The sequence below is a fragment of the Mizuhopecten yessoensis genome, unplaced genomic scaffold (genome assembly GCF_002113885.1).
Source record: "Mizuhopecten yessoensis strain PY_sf001 unplaced genomic scaffold, ASM211388v2 scaffold11183, whole genome shotgun sequence".
NCBI classification, from domain to species: domain Eukaryota; kingdom Metazoa; phylum Mollusca; class Bivalvia; order Pectinida; family Pectinidae; genus Mizuhopecten; species Mizuhopecten yessoensis.
Window position 1 is genome coordinate 316,353 of NW_018408921.1, and position 20,052 is coordinate 336,404.

Below are 20,052 nucleotides of genomic sequence, written 5' to 3' on the forward strand. Positions count from 1 at the left end.
AATTACTAGATTTAATTGTCAATTTACTGTTCTTTTATGGAACAAAATTACTCTCAATCATGTACACTTTGGACATCATTCCATAGCCTGCTTACGCATGGTATATTAACATGTCAGGTACATATGTAACCATAGGCTATCGCATGGTATGCCGTTATTACGTGCACGCACATGCATTTGCATTTTATAGGGATCTTGATATTTTACAAACCACTTTTTAACAGAGTTATTGTAATTGCATTTGTGAACCGATTTATCTGACAGAGCGTAACTCGCTCGACAACAAAAGTCGTAGCGACCAAGAGCTTGTGAACTACTGTTAGCACGTGATACGTACAGGTGAGGTCGGTAAACAAAACACATCAGTCTGCATTCCATGCGCCTCATATACGACCTTCTTGGAAGTCGTCTGATCATATGTCAGTGTTTGCCCGTGAGTTAATTAATGTCTTTGTATCATAAGCTTTATTTCTGAAGTACGTATGATTACACATTTCCAAGTTAAGTCTCGATATCGGGTGTTGACATATCATCGTCACGCACGTGTACTATTGTTTACCCGGTGTTACTATAATTTACACCACGGTAATGGAATGCCCGATACGCAATACGGAAATGACGACACGAAAATACAAAAAGAAAAACATGTGTATTACGAAGGGTGGAAACTCCTTAAGTGGAAGACGGATTTTTAGCGTAGCCCCCTCCCCGATGCATCCCCTTTCTTAGAAGTTTAAAAAAATATATAGCCTTTCTGAGAATACCGTTTTTTCCGCAAATACACCCTTTTCAATAATTATTTAACCTTACAAGGGTATATCCGCCACCACAATATTTCCGGTGGTATGTTACCCAGATCTGCCAACAATTCTGGTAGTCATACGTGTATAACCGTCATAGAATATGTCTTCCTAGGACAGAAACGCCAAACTAACTTCCGGTAGTTATGCAATCTTCCAAGGATATATCCGCGAATATTTCCGGTATTCATACAGAATTCCATAGACATATATGTATCCTACATTACATCCCTCCCGGTGGAAATAAAACCATCCAATGATTATAGCTATTTTTTTCCTTAACATATCGGAATGCGTACTCGAAGGCTTTTAGTTACAACCGGAAACGGATCAATAAGATATCACATTTCCGTTTTAAATTCATCTGATTTCTGTTCGTCTGTTACGTCTGGTGGTGGAGCAGGCGGAAGTTCGTGTTCGTCAAATGCCGAACTGTTTGTCGACTCCAAATCGGAATCTTCTCCCTTGTATTCGGAAGGCTCGTTATTTTCTAGCGGGTCTTCAACCTCCGGTTTTGTTTCTATCTCGTCAGTCTGCGCTTGTGTAGAGAAATTCGAGGTTGTGTCTTCATTATGAGCCGGTTCTACGCGAAGCCAAGATGGCGGTTCTTCTGTTACTGAGGTCACATCCTCGTTACTTCCGGGTTCATTCTCTTCTTCCTGATTTTTGAACGATAAAAGCCCAGGGTTGCTTCCATTGCCGGTTGTTGGTTTACTGTAAAAATATAACAATTTGATAACTTAGTCTACCTTTTAACAAAACAACAACATATACTGCTTAAGCGAAATTTGCGCTGCATTTTAATTTTCGCCTATTTTCCGTAATGAGGCGAATTTATCATTACAGTGAATACAAGTTAACAACACAATACACATAGGCATTAAATATAAAGGGCAAACTTAGCACTGGGCGAACATTGATTTCATTGACAAAGGGTGAGAGTTGACTGGGCGAAAATTTCCCAGTAAACAGTATGTTGGCCTACTTCGAGTTATCTCCCCTGATTTATATAACGGGGATAACACATGGAGTGTCCTATCATCTTCTTTTTGTTTAAAAGAATTAGCTCAGAATATATTCTTTTTTTTCCAGTTTAATGTAAACAAAAAACAACGTTTCATAAAATGCTGGAAGACATAGAAAATTTGCATTATAGAAAACATAATTCCTAAATTTGGAATTGATTTGCAATTATTTCATTTCTAAACTTTGCAATATAATATATATAAAATCCCGAAAAAATATGCATCATTCCGATCAACTTTTGAAATTTTATTCCCTATCTTCATGTTTATGTATTCATAAGGAACCTCAAAATATGTTCACCTAGTTGCCTTTCTTAAGTATTACAAACCTTTCATCCTCCAAATCAATGGTCTCGAAGTTTGTCCCGTAGTCAATCCCCTCCATTTGAAGAGCCATCGGTCCACCCCTCACGTTTCCACCGGGGCCGCCATTTTCCGAGAGATAATGTGTGCCGGACTTCCGCTTCATGTGAAAATAATAGATTACCATCCCAAGCACCACACAAAGCAGTAGAGCCAAGGTGACTAGGAACAAACCTAAACCAATCGTCCCAAACATCGTTTCCGGAACCACAGTAGAGCCGACAACTACAATAGTAATATAAAAATAATTAATAATTACGTTTCCGGAATTACAGTGGAGTCGACAACTACAATATCAAAATAATGGATAGATTAATGTTTTCTTTGGGGGTAATTGCGACTAAAAGTACAAGTGCAAATTAGTCAAGCAACACCGTTATATATTGTAAATTACAACGTTGATAGCAAACATGCGACTACGTATATGTATGGCGTTTCATCATGGGGAAAATGCAAAAAAAAACAAAAACATTTTGTTTCCAATTTCTTATACGACTACCGGAGTTATGCCCCTTCGGACTAATAAATTCATAAGTTCCGATTTGTATGGATTCCAAGTCACAGGGACTTGAGAATCAATTACAGAAGTGTCTTTGGACCTATCCCAACATGCAAAGAGCATTATTACCGTCTTAGAGTTAAACGCCATCGAAGATTTCACGTATAGAAAGGGAGGATAGTCTCGATCAACCACATGCTTGATCACTTTGTAACTCTGTTCAGCGTAGCTTGTGCACACAACATAAAGGAGTCAGGTTGAACGAGTCTAAAGGGAGGACGGCTCTTGAATTCTAAATATTGGTCCTATTATGTTTTTTTCAAGTTATGTAGTACCACATTTAAAGTGTGTCACATTATTGTCAACCGACCAGAGTGATCCAAACGTTTTGCAATGATACGCAATTCTCGGATCCATGTGTTCTTCGAGCACAGTAATGCAAGTTGCAGACAGCGTCTTTTCCTCGATTCACTTAACTAATTTTATAAAACACTAAAATAGATTCAGTTCTAAATTATAATGTTTCGATTTGTTTTACCTTTGTCAGTCATTCGTTTTGTTTTCGTTGTTGTCGCCGGTTTCATTGTTGTCGTTGGTTTCATTGTTGGCGCCGGTTTCATTGTTGTCGCCGGTTTCATTGTTGTCGCCGGTTTCATTGTTGTCGTTGTTTTCATTGTCGTCGTTGTTTTCATTGTCGTCGTTGTTTTCATTGTTGTTGTTGGTTCCATAGTTGTCGTCACTGGCTTCGTCGTCGACGTCATCATCGTGGATGCTGTCGATGGTAATGATGATGAATTAATAGAAGATGATGTCATATCTGGTACTGTTCCTGCTGTTGTTGACGGTTCCTGTTCCTTTGTCGTTGTCATCATTGTTGTTGCTGTACTTGTGATGGAGGCATCGTTGCCAGACTGTGACGTAGAATTCCCGGTTATTCCATTCATCATTTGTTGTGTCGACGCGACGGGCGGAGTAGACGACGTCATTTCTATCGAAGACGAAGCAGATGTAAAATTGTCATTTGTTCGGTTTGTAGATGATAGAGTGACATTATTAAATGACGTGGTTGGCGTGGTTGTTGAGGATGATGTTGTATCGTTGACGTAATCTGTGGTCTGCCCGAATGTTTTTGACGTCATTAAACCTAAAAAAAGAAAAGAAAACAAGAACGATTATAAAAGTTAGAAACATCGTTTTGGTGCTCTGAATTTAAAGACGAGCAAAATCTTTCTATAAAAGGTAATCTATATCGACACTTATATTCACAAACCAAAAGCACTGATATAATATGGTGCTTCAGAAATCCCAAAGCATTAATAGTACTGGAATTTGGTTATTGGTTTGATGTTCTTTGCTTGGTGACTGTCTGATTGGTCGCTATGTGATTTGTGTCGGTATGATTGATTGTCATGTGATTTGTGACTGTATGATTTGTTGTAAAGTGATTTGTGACTGTATGATTGGTTGCTAAATGATTTGTTGCTGTATGATTGGTTGCTATATGATTTGTGGGTGTATGATTGGTTGTTATGTGATTTGTGGCTGTATGATTGGTTGTTATGTGATTTGTGGCTGTATGATTGGTTGTTATGGTTGTTATGTGATTTGTGGGTGTATGATTGGTTGTTATGTGATTTGTGGGTGTATGATTGGTTGTTATGTGATTTGTGGTTGTATGATTGGTTGTTATGTGATTTGTGGCTGTATGATTGGTTGCTATATGATTTTTGGGTGTATGATTGGTTGTTATGTGATTTGTGGGTGTATGATTGGTTGTTATGTGATTTGTGGCTGTATGATTGGTTGTTATGTGATTTGTGGTTGTATGATTGGTTGTTATGTGATTTGTGGGTGTATGATTGGTTGTTATGTGATTTGTGGGTGTATGATTGGTTGTTATGTGATTTGTGGGTGTATGATTGGTTGTTATGTGATTTGTGGCTGTATGATTGGTTGTTATGTGATTTGTGGTTGTATGATTGGTTGTTATGTGATTTGTGGGTGTATGATTGGTTGTTATGTGATTTGTGGGTGTATGATTGGTTGTTATGTGATTTGTGGCTGTATGATTGGTTGTTATGTGATTTGTGGTTGTATGATTGGTTGTTATGTGATTTGTGGGTGTATGATTGGTTGTTATGTGATTTGTGGGTGTATGATTGGTTGTTATGTGATTTGTGGCTGTATGATTGGTTGTTATGTGATTTGTGGGTGTATGATTGGTTGTTATGTGATTTGTGGGTGTATGATTGGTTGTTATGTGATTTGTGGCTGTATGATTGGTTGTTATGTGATTTGTGGGTGTATGATTGGTTGTTATGTGATTTGTGGGTGTATGATTGGTTGTTATGTGATTTGTGGCTGTATGATTGGTTGTTATGTGATTTGTGGGTGTATGATTGGTTGTTATGTGATTTGTGGGTGTATGATTGGTTGTTATGTGATTTGTGGCTGTATGATTGGTTGTTATGTGATTTGTGGTTGTATGATTGGTTGTTATGTGATTTGTGGGTGTATGATTGGTTGTTATGTGATTTGTGGGTGTATGATTGGTTGTTATGTGATTTGTGGCTGTATGATTGGTTGTTATGTGATTTGTGGTTGTATGATTGGTTGTTATGTGATTTGTGGGTGTATGATTGGTTGTTATGTGATTTGTGGGTGTATGATTGGTTGTTATGTGATTTGTGGCTGTATGATTGGTTGTTATGTGATTTGTGGGTGTATGATTGGTTGTTATGTGATTTGTGGGTGTATGATTGGTTGTTATGTGATTTGTGGCTGTATGATTGGTTGTTATGTGATTTGTGGGTGTATGATTGGTTGTTATGTGATTTGTGGGTGTATGATTGGTTGTTATGTGATTTGTGGCTGTATGATTGGTTGTTATGTGATTTGTGGGTGTATGATTGGTTGTTATGTGATTTGTGGGTGTATGATTGGTTGTTATGTGATTTGTGGCTGTATGATTGGTTGCTATATGATTTGTGGGTGTATGATTGGTTGTTATGTGATTTGTGGCTGTATGATTGGTTGTTATGTGATTTGTGGGTGTATGATTGGTTGTTATGTGATTTGTGGGTGTATGATTGGTTGTTATGTGATTTGTGGCTGTATGATTGGTTGTTATGTGATTTGTGGGTGTATGATTGGTTGTTATGTGATTTGTGGGTGTATGATTGGTTGTTATGTGATTTGTGGCTGTATGATTGGTTGTTATGTGATTTGTGGGTGTATGATTGGTTGTTATGTGATTTGTGGCTGTATGATTGGTTGTTATGTGATTTGTGGGTGTATGATTGGTTGTTATGTGATTTGTGGGTGTATGATTGGTTGTTATGTGATTTGTGGCTGTATGATTGGTTGTTATATGATTTGTGGGTGTATGATTGGTTGTTATGTGATTTGTGGCTGTATGATTGGTTGTTATGTGATTTGTGGGTGTATGATTGGTTGTTATGTGATTTGTGGGTGTATGATTGGTTGTTATGTGATTTGTGGCTGTATGATTGGTTGTTATGTGATTTGTGGGTGTATGATTGGTTGTTATGTGATTTGTGGGTGTATGATTGGTTGTTATGTGATTTGTGGCTGTATGATTGGTTGTTATGTGATTTGTGGGTGTATGATTGGTTGTTATGTGATTTGTGGGTGTATGATTGGTTGTTATGTGATTTGTGGCTGTATGATTGGTTGTTATGTGATTTGTGGGTGTATGATTGGTTGTTATGTGATTTGTGGGTGTATGATTGGTTGTTATGTGATTTGTGGCTGTATGATTGGTTGTTATGTGATTTGTGGGTGTATGATTGGTTGTTATGTGATTTGTGGGTGTATGATTGGTTGTTATGTGATTTGTGGCTGTATGATTGGTTGCTATATGATTTGTGGGTGTATGATTGGTTGTTATGTGATTTGTGGCTGTATGATTGGTTGTTATGTGATTTGTGGGTGTATGATTGGTTGTTATGTGATTTGTGGGTGTATGATTGGTTGTTATGTGATTTGTGGGTGTATGATTGGTTGTTATGTGATTTGTGGCTGTATGATTGGTTGTTATGTGATTTGTGGGTGTATGATTGGTTGTTATGTGATTTGTGGGTGTATGATTGGTTGCTATATGATTTGTGGGTGTATGATTGGTTGTTATGTGATTTGTGGCTGTATGATTGGTTGTTATATGATTTGTGGGTGTATGATTGGTTGTTATGTGATTTGTGGCTGTATGATTGGTTGTTATGTGATTTGTGGGTGTATGATTGGTTGTTATGTGATTTGTGGCTGTATGATTGGTTGTTATGTGATTTGTGGGTGTATGATTGGTTGTTATGTGATTTGTGGCTGTATGATTGGTTGTTATGTGATTTGTGGGTGTATGATTGGTTGTTATGTGATTTGTGGCTGTATGATTGGTTGTTATGTGATTTGTGGGTGTATGATTGGTTGTTATGTGATTTGTGGCTGTATGATTGGTTGTTATGTGATTTGTGGGTGTATGATTGGTTGTTATGTGATTTGTGGCTGTATGATTGGTTGTTATGTGATTTGTGGCTGTATGATTGGTTGTTATGTGATTTGTGGGTGTATGATTGGTTGTTATGTGATTTGTGGGTGTATGATTGGTTGTTATGTGATTTGTGGCTGTATGATTGGTTGTTATGTGATTTGTGGGTGTATGATTGGTTGTTATGTGATTTGTGGGTGTATGATTGGTTGTTATGTGATTTGTGGCTGTATGATTGGTTGTTATGTGATTTGTGGCTGTATGATTGGTTGCTATATGATTTTTGGGTGTATGATTGGTTGTTATGTGATTTGTGGGTGTATGATTGGTTGTTATGTGATTTGTGGCTGTATGATTGGTTGTTATGTGATTTGTGGGTGTATGATTGGTTGTTATGTGATTTGTGGGTGTATGATTGGTTGTTATGTGATTTGTGGCTGTATGATTGGTTGTTATGTGATTTGTGGGTGTATGATTGGTTGTTATGTGATTTGTGGGTGTATGATTGGTTGTTATGTGATTTGTGGCTGTATGATTGGTTGTTATGTGATTTGTGGGTGTATGATTGGTTGTTATGTGATTTGTGGCTGTATGATTGGTTGTTATGTGATTTGTGGGTGTATGATTGGTTGTTATGTGATTTGTGGCTGTATGATTGGTTGTTATGTGATTTGTGGGTGTATGATTGGTTGTTATGTGATTTGTGGCTGTATGATTGGTTGTTATGTGATTTGTGGGTGTATGATTGGTTGTTATGTGATTTGTGGGTGTATGATTGGTTGTTATGTGATTTGTGGGTGTATGATTGGTTGTTATGTGATTTGTGGCTGTATGATTGGTTGTTATGTGATTTGTGGGTGTATGATTGGTTGTTATGTGATTTGTGGGTGTATGATTGGTTGTTATGTGATTTGTGGCTGTATGATTGGTTGTTATATGATTTGTGGGTGTATGATTGGTTGTTATGTGATTTGTGGCTGTATGATTGGTTGTTATGTGATTTGTGGGTGTATGATTGGTTGTTATGTGATTTGTGGGTGTATGATTGGTTGTTATGTGATTTGTGGGTGTATGATTGGTTGTTATGTGATTTGTGGCTGTATGATTGGTTGTTATGTGATTTGTGGGTGTATGATTGGTTGTTATGTGATTTGTGGGTGTATGATTGGTTGTTATGTGATTTGTGGCTGTATGATTGGTTGTTATGTGATTTGTGGCTGTATGATTGGTTGTTATGTGATTTGTGGGTGTATGATTGGTTGTTATGTGATTTGTGGGTGTATGATTGGTTGTTATGTGATTTGTGGCTGTATGATTGGTTGTTATGTGATTTGTGGCTGTATGATTGGTTGCTATATGATTTTTGGGTGTATGATTGGTTGTTATGTGATTTGTGGGTGTATGATTGGTTGTTATGTGATTTGTGGCTGTATGATTGGTTGTTATGTGATTTGTGGGTGTATGATTGGTTGTTATGTGATTTGTGGGTGTATGATTGGTTGTTATGTGATTTGTGGGTGTATGATTGGTTGTTATGTGATTTGTGGGTGTATGATTGGTTGTTATGTGATTTGTGGCTGTATGATTGGTTGTTATGTGATTTGTGGGTGTATGATTGGTTGTTATGTGATTTGTGGGTGTATGATTGGTTGTTATGTGATTTGTGGCTGTATGATTGGTTGTTATGTGATTTGTGGGTGTATGATTGGTTGTTATGTGATTTGTGGGTGTATGATTGGTTGTTATGTGATTTGTGGCTGTATGATTGGTTGTTATGTGATTTGTGGGTGTATGATTGGTTGTTATGTGATTTGTGGGTGTATGATTGGTTGTTATGTGATTTGTGGGTGTATGATTGGTTGTTATGTGATTTGTGGCTGTATGATTGGTTGTTATGTGATTTGTGGGTGTATGATTGGTTGTTATGTGATTTGTGGGTGTATGATTGGTTGTTATGTGATTTGTGGGTGTATGATTGGTTGTTATGTGATTTGTGGCTGTATGATTGGTTGTTATGTGATTTGTGGGTGTATGATTGGTTGTTATGTGATTTGTGGGTGTATGATTGGTTGTTATGTGATTTGTGGGTGTATGATTGGTTGTTATGTGATTTGTGGGTGTATGATTGGTTGTTATGTGATTTGTGGGTGTATGATTGGTTGTTATGTGATTTGTGGGTGTTTGATTGGTTGTTATGTGATTTGTGGGTGTATGATTGGTTGTTATGTGATTTGTGGCTGTATGATTGGTTGTTATGTGATTTGTGGGTGTATGATTGGTTGTTATGTGATTTGTGGCTGTATGATTGGTTGTTATGTGATTTGTGGGTGTATGATTGGTTGTTATGTGATTTGTGGGTGTATGATTGGTTGTTATGTGATTTGTGGCTGTATGATTGGTTGTTATGTGATTTGTGGGTGTATGATTGGTTGTTATGTGATTTGTGGGTGTATGATTGGTTGTTATGTGATTTGTGGCTGTATGATTGGTTGTTATGTGATTTGTGGGTGTATGATTGGTTGTTATGTGATTTGTGGGTGTATGATTGGTTGTTATGTGATTTGTGGCTGTATGATTGGTTGCTATATGATTTGTGGGTGTATGATTGGTTGTTATGTGATTTGTGGCTGTATGATTGGTTGTTATGTGATTTGTGGGTGTATGATTGGTTGTTATGTGATTTGTGGGTGTATGATTGGTTGTTATGTGATTTGTGGCTGTATGATTGGTTGTTATGTGATTTGTGGGTGTATGATTGGTTGTTATGTGATTTGTGGCTGTATGATTGGTTGTTATGTGATTTGTGGGTGTATGATTGGTTGTTATGTGATTTGTGGCTGTATGATTGGTTGTTATGTGATTTGTGGGTGTATGATTGGTTGTTATGTGATTTGTGGCTGTATGATTGGTTGTTATGTGATTTGTGGGTGTATGATTGGTTGTTATGTGATTTGTGGCTGTATGATTGGTTGTTATATGATTTGTGGGTGTATGATTGGTTGTTATGTGATTTGTGGCTGTATGATTGGTTGTTATGTGATTTGTGGGTGTATGATTGGTTGTTATGTGATTTGTGGGTGTATGATTGGTTGTTATGTGATTTGTGGCTGTATGATTGGTTGTTATGTGATTTGTGGGTGTATGATTGGTTGTTATGTGATTTGTGGGTGTATGATTGGTTGTTATGTGATTTGTGGGTGTATGATTGGTTGTTATGTGATTTGTGGCTGTATGATTGGTTGTTATGTGATTTGTGGGTGTATGATTGGTTGTTATGTGATTTGTGGGTGTATGATTGGTTGTTATGTGATTTGTGGCTGTATGATTGGTTGTTATGTGATTTGTGGGTGTATGATTGGTTGTTATGTGATTTGTGGGTGTATGATTGGTTGTTATGTGATTTGTGGCTGTATGATTGGTTGTTATGTGATTTGTGGGTGTATGATTGGTTGTTATGTGATTTGTGGGTGTATGATTGGTTGTTATGTGATTTGTGGCTGTATGATTGGTTGTTATGTGATTTGTGGCTGTATGATTGGTTGCTATATGATTTTTGGGTGTATGATTGGTTGTTATGTGATTTGTGGGTGTATGATTGGTTGTTATGTGATTTGTGGCTGTATGATTGGTTGTTATGTGATTTGTGGTGGTATGATTGGTTGCTATATGATTTGTGGTTGTATGATTGGTTGCTATATGATTTGTGACTGTATGATTGGTTGTTATGTGATTTGTGGTTGGATGATTGGTTGCTATTTGATTTGTGACCGTATGATTGGTTTTTATGTGATTTGTTGGTGTATGATAGGTTGTTATGTGATTTGTTGCCGTATGATAGGTTGTTATGTGATTTGTTGCGGTATGATTGGTTGTTATGTGATTGTGGCTGTATGATTGGTTGTTATGTGATTTGTTGCCGTATGATAGGTTGTTATGTGATTTGTTGCCGTATGATAGGTTGTTATGTGATTTGTTGCCGTACGATTGGTTGTTTTGTGATTTGTGGGTGTATGATTGGTTGTTATGTGATTTGTGGGTGTATGATTGGTTGTTATGTGATTGGTTGCAATGTGATTTGTTATTCTTTGATCGGTTGCTCTGTAGTTGGTTTCATTCTGATTGGCACCAAAAGTTGGAGTAAATTTAACTAAGTAACATGTATGTAATCATATCGTACTATCGCATGTAAAGTAGTTTCACAAAAGCCTCGTTCTGACAAATATGTCCAAAAGAACACTATTTATGAATTCATATAATGAACTCATCCTCTATCAACCATAAATTAAAAATAAGCTTAAATTACTTAGTAATTCTGTGACTGGTTATGCTTTGATTGATTTTCTGTGCTGTGTGGGGTTTATAATGGTTCCAGTAACCAAGTGATTTTCTGTGGTTGGTGGGTTTTTTAATGGTCCAGTACCAGTAATCCTGTGATTGTCCGTGAATCAGTAAAGCAACTGAAAAGGGTTCGTTGTTAGAGTGATTTCATACAGTAATTCTGCTGATGCTGAATGTAATACAAATGTCAATGTATTAAAAAGACTTTCTCTAAGTCCCTACGTCACTTCGTGAGTATAAAAAAAAGCTCGTATAGTTCAAGGCCTAGGTCCTAACTGGTAAGAAAAGGTTGTCACAGGAGCTCCATGGAATATATATGCAACCGACTGGCGTTCATACCCCAATGAATATCGAAATATACCGATTTACCCTAAACACAATATACCTATATATACATATTCTTCCTTTATTAAGATCACACAAAAGTGAACGTGTTTACTCTTTTAAACACTTCCATGTTTAAATTCTCACTTAAGTACAAATTATAGACTCTTAACCGATAGTTTTTCCATCAGGATAAAATTTAACAGGATAAGAATACATGTATTTTACCATAACAACCGGAAACCACCCTAGTACTTATCAATATGACTGCCGTTAATCAAGGGGAAGTCACGATTAACTTCAAAGCTGTAGGAGAAATGACTTCCGGTAGTCGTCACTGCACTTACAAAAATAATATGGCGCGTATTCAAGATGCACATGATGGCTTACACCTGGTATTTGCATTAAGAGATTGAATTTAAAAAGTAGTAAGACGTTTCCATTTAAGATGTTAACCTCTAAATTAATTCATATATTAATCAATTCCACTCGTCACAACTCGGTAGATTCCTTACCTACACGGTACCGGAATCAGCCGAGATTAGCCGATCTAGTGTAAGCAAGGCACGTGCGTAGTGACAGTGACGTCCTTGGTGTACCTCTAACCAAACACTAGATCATGTCTGTTAAAATATCTGATATTTTAGTTAAGCTCAATGTACCTGTACTAATTTCACATCTTACTGATTCTAGTCTCATTCTGGTTGCGTGAACACATATTACATTTTTACATATTTTGCATACAGACAGTCTGTATGTACCATTCAATGTGTACACGATCTAAAATTGATTTGAAATGAAAAGTATATATACATGGACATGTGTATCACAATGTAGATGAGGAAATTATATATATATATATATATATATATATATATATATAAATCGAAATCTCTGCAAATTTGTTTTCCCATTTTCTCTTTTAGTGTGTGTATACTAATAATATTTAACCTAAATTGACCTCGAATATACCTGAAATGGTTCCTGAATAGTCATCAGGTAACAAAGGAATTATTGATTATGCATAAATCAAGTACAGTGGAAACCACAAGAGATCGGTCTAAGATTAATTTTAATTTAAGCTATTGTACTATACATTAGATTTAAGAAGAAGGGAAAAATACCAAGAAAAAATAAACACACAAAAAAGTTTTTTTCGCAATCTTTCAACAAAGAGACTTTTTTTTTAATTATATACAATTTACAAATACGAAAGATAATGGAAAGATAAACATGTAGTTTACTTAACCTAAAATATAAGGAAAATATGTTAAATTCAAAACATGTCACGTACAATTGTGATTTCGTGTCCAGTTACAAAAAGGATGATGTTTCGTTGCGGGGAAGACTTCCTTGTACGTTTATTTAATATTTCCCTTTAATTTTATCCCATCGTGTTGTGTACATCATAACAAAGCCCCTCAAGCACAGGGTGTATGTTTCAGGCTGATATACGTAAGTATGTTCGACTTCCTGTTTACTCAGCGGGGCTGGTACAATAAATAACGTAGACATCTAATATCAACCCCTGTGTCAAACAACGGGGAGCGTCAAGGACAGCGGTTTATTATGGTATTGTACAAGTATATATTATGTAATAATATACAATCATAGACTGCAAGTGAGCTCTATCAATGATTTGTGAACCGGGTATGGGCAATATTTACCGAGACTGAAGGCTGAGGTTACTGGTTCATACGCATGCGTAGACGGAAACTGGTGTTAACAATTAGTTTATAGTCTATTAACCCCATCACGTTTAGTCAGTCTTAATCAAAGGAATTTATAAACTATCATAGTCTGTAACACTTACTTCTATTTATAGAATGGGGTATGTAAGTGATTTACAGTCACGTCACATGACGTCGCTCTTACAATCTAAGCTGTGAATTCAAAGCAGACTTTTATTTTTAGAGTTAGATTTGGTATCTGGAATTAACCTAAGCTATATTTAGTAACGAACAATAACAGTTTTTTTTTTTTTTTATTCTTAATATGGAATTATAATAACTTTTTAGTTCGTCACATGACGTCTGTCATCTGATCAGAGTTTGCAGTCAACAACGTTAACAAACATATGTAGATTGAAAACAAAAAATCTTTCATATGTCATCAAAAAGGTTTGACGTATACCAAACTTGTACTTGTAATTAAACGGGAAAGCAAAGAATGTGTCAAGTCAAGTGGGTCTCTATTCGTGAAACCGTTCGCATGCCCAGATCACAGGGGTTTGTGTAGTTGTGTTGTGGCCCATACCAGTATAGCATATGTGTATTTAGTGCCCATGTGTTCAAACCAACTATCTTGTATCTCGCTTAAATCATATAAAACGGTCCAAACGGTGGTTTAATATAAACAATGAAAACAGAAATTACTAATAAGGTCTTCCCAATAACCGACCAAATGTAAATATTTTTTATTAATTTATCACCGGAACAAGAAAGAGCGCTCGAGTACAGAATCGGAGTTTTAGAATAAGAACGGCTTTATACATACGTGTCCGAATCATTCTATCTTAATTGAGAAGAGGATTAAACTAACATGATAATCTTTATTTGCAATAGAATTTTTTTCTCGTACCTCATACAGAGATATCCCATGTCATACCCCATGCTAGATTTTTCTATCTCGTCCGATATGTCTTGTGCCTTAACGTGACATTTCGCGGAATTTTTACACTGTGATGTATTCATCCGCGCGTTAACTGCTTGAAATTGACAATTTGCATTATAACTGTTCTGTTTTGTCTCTATATGTATAGTTTCGATGTTATTAGATATTTAATGTTGAAGATCAAATTTGATCTTCACTGTAAAATACGTTGTTATCTATGTAAGGATGGACTACATTTTTACACGGAAGCATTCAAATGTAGCGTTAGTAGTGAAGAGGTCATTATCATATGAGGCCCAAGTCTACTTGTAGTTTTTGGCAAAATTGAATAGTTCTTTTCGAAGTAAAAGGTACGAGGAAAAAATCAATTACCTGTAACTGAGCGAGATCGGGTTATCTCAGTCTCGGGCTAAGATTCTGTAACATCCCAACCTCGGCTTACGAGGCTTAACCCTCGACTGAGATAACCCGATCTCGCTCAGTTACAGGTAAAATACTTTATCAATCTTTGATGATGATACATTTAAGGTTTACTAAGCACATGTATTAAATCGATATTTTAAGGGTTTTCGTTTTTATGCCAATAACTTTGACCAATCACTAGAATCTATGACAAACAATCGACAAGGTTGTATATATATAAAACAATCATATATATTAACAACGCTTAGAAAAATGCTTATCGAGACAGCATCTTGATTATTACGAATGTCAGCATTGTGACGTTACAGTGAAACCCGGATGTACTTTAAATGATAAAAAGGAATTCGTCTTAAAATGTCACGGTCATTCATAATTGTTTCGCTCGATTGCGGTTTTAGAATGAAAAGTGAACAAGGTTCTTCCTCAATTTGACTCTACGGGGATATATATCAAACCTAGCTATTACAATAATTAAATTTCTATTTCCCGTATAAATAACAAAACACGCGAGTGAATAATACAAGTTGATATAGTTCATTTCATAATTGTTGTAAATAAATGAAATATATTATTTTCCATATATGGCCCAGCCCCACTGCAACTAGGAAACCACACCTTCATTTCATAATTGTTGTAAATAAATAAATTTTATTATTTTCTATATATGGCCAATCCCAGGGCCAACTGCAACTAGGAAACCACACCTTTCGATTGCACACCGTTAGGAAACCACACCTCTCGATTGCACACCGTTAGGAAACCACACCTTTCGATTGCACACTGTTAGGAAATCACACCTCTCGATTGCACACCGTTAGGAAACCACACCTCTCGATTGCACACCGTTAGGAAACCACATCTCTCGATTGCACACCGTTGTAATCCCTTTGTCTACTGGTGCATCATTTGGTTAAATCGAAATAGTTCAATACATTTATATTTAAAGATTTAATCCTATTTCCTATTGTGAATCACGTCTCATCTTCCCTGCAGGAGATCGACAAACCTTTATTGATCAAGGTTTTGGAATGATTCATGACAAACAGGTGTAGTCAAACACCTTTCGGTCGTTCTGAACAAGCAATCTGCTATAGGAAAAGTTGATGGAGGACGGACGGCTGAAGCTGAGCCAAATGAAATCAATTGTGAAAGGAAAGGTGTTTATGTGCTTTTCATCTGTATAAATATCATTTCACTCAGTGCTAACACGTATCAACGGTAATCCATACTCGTATAAAACATATTCTGCAGCGCACGTGTTATAATGTAGTTTTCATTAGCAAGTCTATTTTGTAAAAATAATGTTCATTGGTCAATCAAATGTTGTGACGAAACTTTTCATTGGCCAGTCTTCGTAGATTATTTTAATCAGTTCATAATTTCAAGCGTGTGGAAATCACAGTAATGTACATTCTGATACACTCATTTTATAGGGTTCAAAACGGCATTCGATTTTAAAAAAAATGTGACCTGGAGATATTTATTTACTTTACTTAATTTACAACAATAAATAAACATGTTATGTTAACTTATATTATTCACTTTTGTTGGCTTGGATGTTAGCGCGCAGGGATCTTTATGTGGAAGGAAACCGGAGTACCCGGAGAAAACCCACGCGATCGGCAAGGTGATCCCATACTTTTTACGTCCAATCGGGGAATCGAACCCCGGTGAAAGGCGAATGCGTTATAAACTGCGCCACCCGACCTTCCATTTGGAGAGAAATAATTCGTCAATACTAACGGTATCAACACATGTTTTTTTTATCGCACCAACAAAGACAAAATTTGTCTTGCTCAATGGTTGTATTATGAAATCGATCTACAACGTATATATAATCGATAATAACACAAACAGGACGAACCACTAAGCGGTTATATGGCACGTCAACTAAACAATTATATATATGTTATAGAACTTAGGATTGATAAAGTCAACTGTGTTTTTGTTTTTCATTTAAACATTTATATTTGATATATAATGTGACATCCTCAGAATTCCATGAGTTACGCTCGCTACCTTCTATTGCACCCTTGGAATATGTCAAGATAACATCGAAGACACGTGGTTAGCTATTTCATTGGTTTCAGGTCCTAAAAAATCTGACCAATCGCTAGGCTGATACATTTCCTTTGAAGATTTCAGACTTGACAGCCGGTTAATTTTATCGTTATGCTGCCGCCCGATTCTTTAAATATACACCAAAGGATCAAACTTGTCTACTTGCATCCTCCACACAATGGCCAGTACCGAAACTTCGATTTTGCAATGTTTTGTGACACTTTCTCGGGGTGCCAAGAACGGAAGAGAGCAACCCCTGGTATTTCTAGGATGATAATGCATAAGTGAGGGAAATTTTTCTAAAAACAATTCTTTAAAATAAAAGCATCATTAAGTGACATACAAATCTTAGAAAATATATTATTATTAAATGAACTTAAACTTTTGAATGACACGAGTCATTAAAAAGTCTTTTGAACTGAGGAAGGTGGGCTTGCAACGTGCCTAAGTTTCATATTAATGCTTTTGCAGTTCGATCTTTTGAATGTATATTATTTGGATGAAATGTATCAAAAAATGGAATTATTAACTTACTTCAATATAAAACACTGATTAAAGTAATAATTGGATGAATAAGAAAAGGAAGGGTTACAGAGTCAACTAATAACTGCCTTTCTTAACATTTCATTATAGGCCGGCATGTGTGTGATTTACCTCAATGCTACAAATAGCGTTTTATGAAAAAGATCGTCAAATAAATAAATTTACTTACATGTAAAGCAGACAAGGAGAGAAAATATCCTCATCATTGTTAAATTCCCCATCTTCACACCTCGTCTGTATATTCACTACACGGTCGTGCAATCACATGCTCTTTACTCGCTGGTGTTTTAAAGATCCGCCATTTTGAAAAAGCTGAACTATAGTGTCACACATGTATAGAGTACAACGATGTTCGAGGAAGAATTATTCAAAAACCGGAAACTGCCCGCGTGTGTCATTTGAGAGGCTGGGTCGGAAGTTTTGCTGGGCTGCACGTGTACACATGCATTGAAATTAGCAATAGGTGCATATTTAGAAACAACAACTCTAGCTTAACACTTTTGTTTGGATTCAGGAAGCTTAGTTCGTGTATTTTTGTTATTAATTTGTCGTGAAAAATGAGAAGAATGCTCTTAAAAAGTCACTTCCTTATGATTTGCTACAGGGTATATTACTGTAGAAATCCGTTCACTGGGCGTCCTATCCTTACGCGTTTCCATTCATTGAGCAGGCTCGTTCACCAGAAAATTTGAGTGGCTAGCCCTCTAAGTATTTCGTGTGACTGCGATAAAAATAACATTTGCCCTTCCGTGTGTTCGGGAATACAGACTATATAGCCGCATGAAGTGTTCCCATTAACAATACTGTGAGTCACTTAATTTTTGCCGTTACGAAATATTTTCACGAGCGTTATTGAGTCAAAGACTTATTCACAAGGTGTTTTGCGAATAGAACAAATGCCATTTGTATCATTCTTTGTTTAATTGTGGCTTTATTCGCGCACGCGTATTTCTACAAAAATAAATTCACACAAAAACAAATTTACAGTAGGAAAGCTGATTAAAATTATACTACTGTTTCTTATTTTTTTTTTATTTATATTAATGTTACTTATTTTTTTCCTCGTTTTTTCCCAGTGACATGATAGAGAGAATAGGATTTTTCGTCTATATATTAAAATAATTTCATTAATTGTATTGATCATACTTCGGGTAATTGACAACGAATGTAGTTCTCGCAGGAATATATGAATAAATATAAACTGTATATGCTCAATGTATAAGGCACTGTGGCTCTTTCCTCGTGAAATTCCCATGATCCATTGTACATGCTAAACACGTCTGGGTCACACCCTAAAACTAGAGAAGAGTCGAGGTCATTTATTTTGAAACATAGCCCGGTTTACATAATTGACATATTTAATTGTTCTATAAATGTCACGTGACGTCTGAAGCAGGAATAAATTCAGCGCCAAAACAAAGGCGTCGCCCTATATATATAGGTTCAATACTGCATGAAATAAACTTGAGACTAAGTATTTGGCAATGAGTGCGTTTGGTGCTTTCAGCTTTTGATATTAAAACTTATGAGCACGTACACGAGAGAGGCATTTCTTTATTACAATTAAATATCCCTCCAAACAGGCAAATAAGCTTATGGCATGGGGCATCAACCGACGTCCATCCGTCCGTCGTGAATTTGTTTCTGTAAACAAATTCTTTTGAATAACCACAAGGCATAGTATTAAGGTATTTCGGCATTAGCTTGCAAAACTGAAAGGATGTTAAGTTCGATGTTCAAATGAATGACATTGGCCCACTTTCAAAGCTACATAGGTCATATGTGTTAAAGCATTCAATTTACTTCTTTTGAATAACAAGAAGGCTTAAACTATTTTTCTGAATAGTCAAGAGGCCAATGGCAATGATTTTTATCATATGTTAAATAAGATAGAAGGGCTACCAAATTTGTTGAAATAAATTACAGTGACCTACTTTCAAGGTCATTGATTAAATGTGTTGAAAACATAATAACTTCTGAATAACCAAACGGAATCATGGTCTCTGTTGATATTTGACGTATTAGGACAATGCTACCTGACATGCAGTTTAGCGGTGTAAAGGACTCTATAAAGCGTTGGATCTGAAGGAAAGCATGACCTTGACCAACTTTTAAGGTCGTATAAAGGAAATTGCTTAATCGTATAACCTCGTTATACTGCCACCATTTGCCCAGATACATTTTGGCGTTATAATGGGGTTTGGCGACAAAGTGAGGGAAACATATGAAGAAATTCTTTAAGAACTAGAGAAGAGGGGAACTATATTTGCGGTAAGCGAGGCGGCATATGAAACGAATGGCATTATATCGAGGTTTTACTATGTATTAGAAAGATCACAGACTTGAGATGAACAGCAGTTGAGAGACACATGCTAATTGGCCCCTAGCATCACTGATATGTCCTATAGAAGGACAATAAAGCTGTATATTGCAGAGAAATTCAATTTTGCATACTGAATTATTACTAATTTCAAAAGTCAGTCACCTTTGTATGATAGGTTCATTTTACAACGTTTGCGCATTTTATAAAACAAAAATCTTGATCCAAGCCCCTATATG

The 20,052-nt window shown here is 36.2% G+C and overlaps 1 protein-coding gene across 1 annotated transcript; it reads right to left on the minus strand.

Moving 5' to 3' along the window:
• Positions 1-569: 569 nt before the first annotated feature.
• LOC110440497 (mucin-5AC-like) lies at positions 570-18,196 on the minus strand. Its single transcript, XM_021483614.1, has 4 exons — positions 17,663-18,196; positions 3,226-3,831; positions 2,155-2,413; positions 570-1,514 (listed from the first exon to the last, which is right to left on the minus strand). The coding sequence occupies exons 1-4, from the start codon at positions 17,712-17,714 to the stop codon at positions 1,142-1,144; spliced, it is 1,290 nt and encodes a 429-aa protein (XP_021339289.1). The 5' UTR covers positions 17,715-18,196; the 3' UTR covers positions 570-1,141.
• Between the last annotated feature and the right edge of the window lie 1,856 nt (positions 18,197-20,052).

Bases quoted from the DNA above. Each gene is read 5' to 3' on its own strand.
- LOC110440497 (XM_021483614.1), bottom strand. From the start codon at position 17,714: ATGGGGAATTTAACAATGATGAGGATATTTTCTCTCCTTGTCTGCTTT. The intron at 3,832-17,662 runs GTAAGTAAATTT...TTCTTTTTTTAG, and splicing joins TCTCCTTGTCTGCTTTACAT to GTTTAATGACGTCAAAAACA. The intron at 1,515-2,154 runs GTTTGTAATACT...ATATTTTTACAG, and splicing joins ATTGATTTGGAGGATGAAAG to TAAACCAACAACCGGCAATG.